Below are 9900 nucleotides of genomic sequence, written 5' to 3'. Positions count from 1 at the left end.
TAACCAAATGGATGAATTGCAAAGCAAGTGCATATTTATTATCTGGAGGGCAGGCTAAACAAATAAACAAGGTATGCAAATTGGCGCAAAGGATGGCTGGGTCCTACCATCTTGGTGATAACTTGCTGGGACCTGAAGGGTATATATGCCTCTTGCAAAAGGTTCAGCAGAGACCATTGGGGAACAGGCTTTGACCCCATAGGTGATATATTTTCCCTTCAAGTTTTAGTCATAAAACATCACTGGAACAGAACAATGCATCCACAAAGATCAAACTGGAACTAATATAAACTTCCTATTACGATTAATTTTCACACTTTTATCATATAGTGACCAGTGGTGTTGGAAATACCTAAAGAGTTACATATACTGTACCAAGTAAGCATACATGTAAGTGGCTACATGTGGTGTGATAGAACTTCAAGACCCTAGGCATAGTTGTCTAAAGTAACATGAAAGCAAATAAGAAGAACCTGTCAAAGTCTAGAACTCTTGATTAGTTTGATTCCATAATAACCCAATGGAAGAAATGCTAAGCAAGTGCATAGTTATTATCTGGAGGGCAGGCTTAAACAAATAAACAAGGTATGCAAATTGGCGCAAAAGATCGCTGGGTCCTACCATCTTGGTGAAAACTTGCTGGGACCCGAAGGGTATATATGCCTCTTGCAAAAGGTTCAGCAGAGACAATTGGGGAACAGGCTTTGACCCCATAGATCAGGGAACGACAACTGGCGGCCCGGCCCGCCAGCAATATTTTCTGGCCCGCCGGATTATTTTGGAAGTTCTAAATGCTGCACAAAACTCTTCCACTAATTGAGAAAAGCCGTAGTCGCGCGGCGATTTCACCGCCGCATACTGTGTGAAACACCCATAGGTGGAATCATGCGGCGCGGGATTACATTTTAAAGTATAACTGTGCGTTCACACCGGACGCGAATAGCGCGTCAAATTCGCGCCTGCCGCGTCTAGTTATACGCTTGACCACTTTGTGTCCATTCGCGCATCAAAAGACAGCCCATACAGAAATGTAATATCAATATATGTAAATTACATATATAATGTTAGTGCCCATGTATGTCTGCTGCATATATGAGAATATATGCAAAATTCATATATGTAAAACACATAGACATATATGAAACATATATTTCAAAATATATCAAAAATGGCCGTTTTCATGTAAGTGCCATATATTTTCCCGTATATGCACATAAATGTGAAATATATGTAAGACGCATATATGTATACATGCATATATGACGCATATATGTATACACGCATATATGACGCATATATGTATACATGCATATATGTACTTATTTCTATAGTACATACTTTCACATATATTAGGGATACAAATCTTATATCTGAATGCCTTGAAATTAAATGCCTATAGTTGGAGATTTTGTCTATTGTGTGAATACCAAATATAGTATTTTAATACAATAATGCAGTGTTTTCTTTGTCATTTTTGACAAATACATCCACAAAGTACCATAACCATATGCCACAGCTTTAAAAATGCATCAGTATCACATGCATGTCACTGTAAAACTTTTCACTGTAAATTTACAGTTAAATACTGGCAGCTGGGTTGCCATCCACATACTGTATTTTTACAACACTACTACAGTAAACAGCATTTACAGTACTCCACTGTAATTACCAAATACAGTATATACCACATTTTACATTATTAAACTTGTCGACAGCAATAAATTGTATTTTTACAGGGAATACTGCTTTTATTATTACATAATTAAAATATTATACTTTAAGGTTTCATAAGAGTAGTCACACTAGGAAAAAGAAAACAACATTTTCTGGGTTTTAAAACATTTATTTAGTTAAAATGCCATCTGTGAACATGTTGGCTGAATTACTTTTTAAACATAAAATGCAATTTTAACACTTAACAACAAACAGGTAACAGTTAGCACTTAATTAAAGGAATAGTTCACCCAAAAATTTAAATTAGCCCATGATTTACTCACCCTCAAGTCATCCTAGGTCTATATGACATTCTTCTTTCAGACGAATACAATCAAGAGTTCTATTAAAAAATGTCCTGGCTCTTCCAAGCTTTATAACGACAGTGAAATGCTGTTTCTTTTTTGAAGTCCATAAAAGTGCAAACGAAATCCCATTCAAAGTCTGCAAGGTTTCGCAGAAGTGAGGACACCTGTAGGCTTACAGTGGTGTTCTTGTTTTGCACAACTTGGCCAGTTTTCTTTGAAGTTACTTGTCCTTTCTTTGTTTTTGATCCACGTTCAAGATTGATGTCAAGAAAGTGTCTAAAAGGCAGAAAAAAACAACAATTAAATATTATTAACTGAGTGTATATATTTTGACAAAGAGAGACAGCACAAAAGCTGTCTAAAACTGAACAACATGAAAAAAATAAAAATAAATATGCAATGTTGGATGTTGTGAAAAAAAAAATGCAATGTTGGATGTTGTGATCAATAACTGATATTTTTTCTGCCCTGGTAAAATACATCAACTCAATGTGTCTGTTTACATGCACACTGTCAACTAACTACATTTTTGGAAGTGGGGTTGCCAGATTTAAAGTTTTATTCTACAACTTTTGTCTACTCATCACCCAGCTCATTAACAATATCATCCCCTCATCCGGTGCCATCAGAGTATCAGTGGAAAGGCAGTCTTTAGACTCTCCGTTTATATAGAGCACACACTGCCAGAATCCAGCCCAAACCTTTGTGACAGAAATAATTTAACTTAATTGCAACCCTTGCAATGTTTATTGCATATATGACAACATGATTTACCAGACTAAAATGCATGTTTGCACCCAAAAATTTAAATTCTGTCATTATTACTCACCCTCAAGACTTTTGTTCATCTTCAGGACACAAATGAAGATATTTTTGATGAAATCTGATAGTTTTGTCCTTCCATTGATATCAATATCATTGCAACTGTCAAAGCCCAGAAAAGTGGTAAAAACATTGGTAAATATATAGCTACAGTGGTTCAACCTAAATATTATGAAGCAGGGTTTCTGCACATTTTTTAAAGTCAAATTTAAGGCTTTTTAAGACCCGAAGAAATCAAAATTAATACCATGCATTAGGGGTGTGCAATATTGACAAAATATGTCTCGATCGATATTTTCAAAGTTTTCTTGATAATAATTAGATAACATTTTACTGATTGTGTTTCTGTGCTTGGTGCCATGGCTTGTTTAGGCCTGTTGACAGCTGACTGACAAAGATATTCATATTTTTCATATTCTATGCAGTGGTCAGTTTACAGCAGTGACAGAAATTAACATTTTTTATTAAGGGGTAATATTTGCCACCTTAAATTGATTTCAAGGGGCATTTTCACCTATATATGGACATTTGTAGATGTTTCAACAAGATATCTTTCACATCTACTGCAGTCAGATTCACCCGTGTTCACTCTGAAGGAATCACTCACATGACCTGTGCACTTGTAATGACACATCAAGGATGTTAAGAGGCTAAAAGCAGGTTTAAAACTTGCCCCATTGAAGTCAACAGGGTGCAAATTTTAAAAAGAGGATAACACGGTGTAGGCAACACCGATTTTTGTCGTTGTTCTCTGTATTGACAGCACTCCAAATTTACAAAAAAATGAGCTCAATGTTAAAACTGACCGGAGTTCTCCTTTAAGGTTGCACTAGTTACATGGATTATTTAAACAATGTTTTTACTAGCTTTCTGGGCCTTAAAAGTTGCAAAGACGTTGCTGTCTATGGGTGGTTCAGAAACCTCTCAGATTTCATCAAAAATATCTTAATTTGTGTTCTGAAGATGAACGAAGGTCTTACAGGTTTGGAACGACATGAGGGTGAGTAATTAATGACAGAATTTTCACTAATCCTTCAACTGAAAACAACTTGCACTGACATATCTTGACTGCCACTGTTTTATCTCAAGATGCACACCAGTAATGTTTTTTTTTATTCTTATGATACATTATTATAAAAGCTGCTTAAATACCCTAATTTTATTAAGGCCTAGACCTGGCTTAAGCTAAGCCCTGTATGGAAACCAGGGCCATATTGTTCATACCAGTAGTCAACATAATAAATACTGTCAAGTCAAGGTTAGTGACACAATTCAGTCTAATATATATATATATATATATATATATATATATATATATATATATATGAATGGCAAATATGCCAATGACTAACCTCTGAACAAACTCAAGGTGCTGCCTCTTCCTGGTACTGCAAGCTGAAGTTATAGGAGGAGGCAAACAGCGCTGCCAGGCCAGTGATGAAGAGGCTGTGATCCTTCACACACACCTTGACCTTCCAAACTTAATATCCAGCACTGGTTGCTTAGAGATTGACCTGTAATGAAAAAAAAAAGAAAAAAAAAAAAGAATAAATAAATAATATTAATAATTAAAATAACTACTGTGGGTTCCACTGTGGTTCGATGTAGTTGTCTATTCATAGTTCTATGAATTAAATTTTTCAACTAAAAATTAAAATTGGTTAGAAAGCTAAAATGCACTGGCATATAATTTTGTTTGTTTTAAGCATAAACTCACTTAATTTGGACTTATTCTTTCAGAAAACAAGACAATTTTTACGTGTCTATTAAATGCTTCTTCATGTAAGAATTGTAGATATCTGGACTGAAAACAAAATAAAAACACTAATTAAGAAAAACATATTTTGCAGTGGGGTGAGTAAATGATGGCTTTTCATTTTAGGTTTCATCTAGGCTACCCCTTTAATGTTTACATACCAGGAAATAAGTCGTGGACTTTCTGGCAAATGTAGATTACTGGACATCAGCGTTGCAAATTCCTGAAACAATTTTTAAAAAGGACAGCACAACCTTGATCAACAGAACCAAAACATAAAACATATTACAAATTAATGAGATTTGCGGAATAATCTCTACTTATCTGCTTGAAGGATAACACCGTCTAACTTCTTTGAATTAGGGAGTAGTTGTAGGACTATAGGATGGCAATCAGGAATAGGCCTACTACATTTGAAAACAGCATTAGGAACATGGATTTTCAAGTGCTAGCAAAATTCTGACAACGATTCAAAAGCACGATCACAGAACTGACAGAATTTGACAGCATTTTTTTTACCACATAGACTAACTGTAACACTACTTAAAAACACTTACATTAACAATGGCCATCAGATTACAAAGCCTAAAACGAAAAAAATATATATCAAATGCACGTCATGCAAATAGCATGGTAAAGGTTGCCTATTATATGAAATGTCGAATTTAACGTTACTTGGTAAACAGGTGAACAGAGTCAGTGAATTGCTTGCGCGGCCACGGTAGTAAACCGCGTTCGCAAAATCAAACCAAATACGTGAAAACAATGTAGAAATGCGAACGCAAAAAAAATAATAATAATAACTTATTGGCTTACCGTATCACTCAGCTGAACAATTCTCCATCTTCTCAAACTCTAAATCCCACTTATCGTCACGCGCAGGTTAGATTATTCAATGACAAATTCTTCCATCCGTCTTCAGGTAGCTGCTACCGTTAACGTCGTCCATTTTCTGCTGCGTCAAAGGCAACTAATGTTTGAAACACGAACCGAACCGAACCTCAAAAAAGCTTTAAAATTGCTCACAGATTCGCAGACATTGTTTATCTTGATAACAGGAATGATTATTTGTTCAGTTGAATCCCGCTGACAAAACAAGTTTGCCTGTTGTAGCTGCCTAACGTTACTGTCTGCTCGCATGACGCGTCACATTTGAACTGAATTGAGCGCGAAAGAAATCAATCCCACAATGCAATGCCTTTTCAGTCAGTATGATGGTATGATCCTATGTAACGAATTTATCAGGACGAAAACAGAAATGTGCTGTATATTTACAGCTGTTCTGTAAAAGATACAGCTTAATACTGTATTATGGAAATACAGTACAATTCTGTAAGAAATTCGTTGTAAATTTACAGTAAAGGGTTACAGTGTATGTTTACATACATTTATTAAATATGTGGAAAACAAATATGTATGTCACATATTTATAATTAATGTTGTCCATATATGCGAGAAACCAATACTATAATGTAATATATGCAGATATATGGTATCATATATGGATGAACTCAAATATTTTCTTCACATGTTTGGACACATAAATGTTCATATATGTTGCAGTCATATATTGTGTTCTCAGATAAGTCAAATATATGTATAGATATATGTTGCAGTCATATATTGTGTTCTCAGATAAGTCAAATATATGTATAGATATATGTTGCAGGCATATATTGTGTTCTCAGATAAGTCAAATATATGTATAGATATATGTTGCAGTCATATATTGTGTTCTCAGATAAGTCAAATATATGTATAGATATATGTTGCAGGCATATATTGTGTTCTCAGATAAGTCAAATATATGTATAGATATATGTTGCAGTCATATATTGTGTTCTCAGATAAGTCAAATATATGTATAGATATATGTTGCAGGCATATATTGTGTTCTCAGATAAGTCAAATATATGTATAGATATATATCATGCTATTTAAAATATAAGTACATATATGGCCATATATTACATTTTTGTATGGGGAGGTATGATAGCTATTCACACCTTTATTAAAATGGCTGTAATCTGTTACCACAATAGTACTTGATCTGTTTAAAATGATTTCCTTGATATATGCCTAAGGTGTTAAATTAAAAATTAAAAATCAAAATTAAAATTTGACTAATCCAGTAATTAATTTTTTCTATTTTTGATCTGAGCACAATCAGAAAATCAGAAAACCCATTGTTATTCGTTTTTTCATTTTAGTTCAGGAAATAAATAATGGAAAAACAAGTCGTTTTTCATCTTTTTATTTTTGGTTTTAATTTGAAAAAACGATTGAACGAATGATCCACGGACGGTGACGGACCCATCATATTCCGCGATTATAGGCCTATATAAGAGTATTTAATTTGTATCCATAGGCCTACTCTGTGTAGCTGGCCCGCCATCTACTGGCTAAAAAAAATATTGGCCCACGGCCAAAGTTACTTGCCGACCCCTGTCCTACAGGGTCGTCTCCAGAGTGTTTGACATGCCTCTTCCACTGTCCACCGCATTGTCCACCGGGTCGCTGAGGAGGTGGTGGCCATCCGCCACCAGGTCATTCGGTTCCCCAACACCCCAGAAGACCTGGAGGCAGTTTGCCGTGGGTTTGCAGGGCTGGCCAGACACAGAGCTTTCTTGAAAGCTGCAGGAGCAATCGACGGCTGCCATGTCCGCATCAAGCCTCCAAGCGGCCCTGATGGTCAGTGCTACATGAACAGGAAACTGTTCCCGTCCATAATCCTGCAGGCTGTTTGTGACCATCAGGGCCGCTTCATTGACACCTACGTGGGCTGGCCCGGGTCAGTGCATGACGCACGAGTGCTCCGGAACAGCCCACTGTACAGGAGGTCGGTGTACCCTCCTCCAGGGCACTTCATCCTCGCAGACGGAGGGTACCCATGTCTCCAACACCCACTCCCCCTCATCACTCCCTACAAGAGGCCAGTACGGGGTGTGGGAGCCCAGTGCTTTAATCTTCATCATTCCAGGGCACGCTCCATTATAGAGCGTGCTTTTGGGATGATGAAGACCAGGTTCAGGGCCATCTTCCTGCAAGCGCTGGAGGTGCACCACACCTTTGTACCTCATGTAAGTTAAATGAAAAATACATTTGCAAAAAAACATAATTAACTTCTTTCTTCCAGACCATATAATTTTTTTTTATTTCAGGTCATCACAGCCTGCGCCATCCTCCACAACATCTGTCTTGGGGTTGGTGACATCATGGCCCCGGAGGATGAGCATGAGGAGGATGATACAGAGGATGAGGGGGAGCATGTTTTGGAGACGGTCAGTGGGGCTCCCTGGCGTGACCAGCTGTCTGCAGAGGTGTCTGCCCTGGAGGAGGTTCCCATTGACCATGATTATTTGTAACAGGCAAGTCAGAGAACTTTAAAGCTATAATGGCCAAAACCAAAAAGTAATGTCCATAGAATTGGTTTACATGTTGAAATTTTTGATGCTTTGATTTGAGGATGCGAGTTAATTTATTTTATTCTTCCCTCTTTTTGAAATGATCTCAGTGAGATGGCAGCCGTCGATTGAGTCAGCCCTGCAAACCTGTTGTTAGACAATGCAGTGGACAGTGGAAATTATGCAGTCAAACACTCTGGAGACCATCCTAGATGATGTCCCACCCACCGGCAGAGAGGCCTTACCAGGGTCTCTATTGTGGAACCCACCCGGGTCCAGCGGCACCACCAGGGTCTCCCTGCTCAGCTGAAATCTCGTTTTATGTACTGTTCATTTAAATTCAGGTGATATATTAGTTATGTTGTAAATGGTTATTTATTATTTATAAAACGTTATTTATCTATATAATTATTTATTTTTTACAAATGTTATTACAAAATATTGTTTGTTTGTTTTCAAATTGCCTTTCAAACCTGTCATTAAAAAAATAAGCAATGTCAAGAACTATTCCTTTTTATTTCATATCCCAACACATCAAGTTATTTAAAAAATAAACAATGCACAGAAATGGAAAAATAAATAAATAAAATACTTCATTTAATATAACTTAGATTACAAAAATAAACTGTTCAAAACTTAAATTTCCTCTTTTAAATATATATATTACCTCATTTAATGTAAATAATAAAAAAAAAAAACTATTTATCCACCATACGCTCAAGAAGAGCAAACAGCCTGTCCATCCTCTCCCTGCTCTCTCGAGCTCTCCTCTCCTCTGCCTCCCTCTGTAGTGCCATGTCCTCTCTAATGAGGTTCAGCATCTCCTCCTTAAAGTCCCGCTTTCTCCGTGCTGGTCCTCCTGCTGGTGGTGGTGCGGGTGCTGCTGGTGGTGCTGCGGCGGGTGCGGGTGCTGGTGCTGCTGGCTCCTCCTCACTGTGGCCACCCACTGCTGAACTTGACCCTGGTCTGTCCTCACTGATTGAGGCGATGAGGACAGGGGGATTGACAGAATGCCTCTGTCCCAACACCTCATCCATGAGGACAAATCAGGAGTTTCCCACCCACTCCCTCTCCTGTCTCAGGACACTTGCAATCCTAAGGCAGAGCAAATTAACCATGGCTTGTTAACAACAACAGCACAATACATTTCAGCAAAGATGTGTGTATTAACTTTCTTACTTTATATTTTGTTTTTAAGTTGTCCCATTTTTTCTTTGCCTGCATGGGGGTTACCTTCCCCTGCAGCCTCATTTTCTCCAGAATTGCTCTAAAAAAGCAAACACAGGGGTGCAAATGAAATATTAACATTAGTGCATTGTTAACACTGAAAAATGACACATCAGGACATGCATTGAAAATAGTTTAGAAATCATATTTCTGGATACTCAAACACTACAAAAACACATAAAAGTGAAACCCATTGCATCATCAACTGCTTTTCTTATTGTTGTGGGTTTTCTAAGGTGAGTGATATTTATTATAATACACAAGTGAGACAGACTACTGCAAATTTTACAACTGGTGTCTTACCTCCAAGCCACGCTGGTGGAGTTTTTTGCCCCAGTAAATAAATGGTCATTTTCAGACCGCAATTTAATAAATTGAGTGGTCTGCTCCTTGCTCCCTGAAAATTATTAAAATAATTAGCACAACTTTTGCATCTAACCACCTGACAAATAAAGCCACCCAATGGTAACAAAGGAGTTAAGATGAAGTTTATAAGAAAGAAAAACTTGTGGCTTTTGACTGTGGTTTCGCTAGCTATTTAAGTAAATGAAAACATAATACTTACATTTAAAAGTGAATTTTCCCTCCACCACCGAACTCGAGGACGCCATTTTTTCAAATGAAAATGCTGTCGTCACCGGCGCGCAATGACTTATGGGGTAGGATAGGC

At 37.2% G+C, this 9900-nt stretch overlaps 1 protein-coding gene and 2 long non-coding RNA genes across 3 annotated transcripts; 1 reads left to right on the top strand and 2 right to left on the bottom strand.

The window, feature by feature from the left end:
• Positions 1 to 2874: 2874 nt before the first annotated feature.
• On the bottom strand, positions 2875 to 4865 carry LOC311093690. The gene is made up of 3 exons (XR_014608471.1): positions 4761 to 4865; positions 4196 to 4357; positions 2875 to 2945 (listed from the first exon to the last, which is right to left on the bottom strand). It is a non-coding gene; the product is annotated as an uncharacterized lncRNA (long non-coding RNA).
• Positions 4866 to 4922: 57 nt separating this feature from the next.
• Positions 4923 to 5727, bottom strand: LOC311093691. Its single transcript, XR_014608472.1, has 3 exons — positions 5416 to 5727; positions 5157 to 5184; positions 4923 to 5006 (listed from the first exon to the last, which is right to left on the bottom strand). It is a non-coding gene; the product is annotated as an uncharacterized lncRNA (long non-coding RNA).
• A 1574-nt stretch (positions 5728 to 7301) lies between these two features.
• On the top strand, positions 7302 to 8264 carry LOC311093026 (uncharacterized protein; the record flags this gene model as incomplete). Its single annotated transcript, XM_084130103.1, has 3 exons — positions 7302 to 7679; positions 7761 to 7967; positions 8114 to 8264. 2 exons carry the CDS (start codon positions 7302 to 7304, stop codon positions 7962 to 7964), a joined length of 582 nt encoding a protein of 193 aa, XP_083986229.1. The 3' UTR covers positions 7965 to 7967; positions 8114 to 8264.
• Between the last annotated feature and the right edge of the window lie 1636 nt (positions 8265 to 9900).

This window comes from Abramis brama (assembly GCF_963993115.1).
Source record: "Abramis brama genome assembly, chromosome: 12".
Lineage (NCBI taxonomy): Eukaryota > Metazoa > Chordata > Actinopteri > Cypriniformes > Leuciscidae > Abramis > Abramis brama.
The sequence above is the reverse complement of the archived record's forward strand: the minus strand, read 5'-3'. Positions and strand labels throughout refer to the sequence as shown.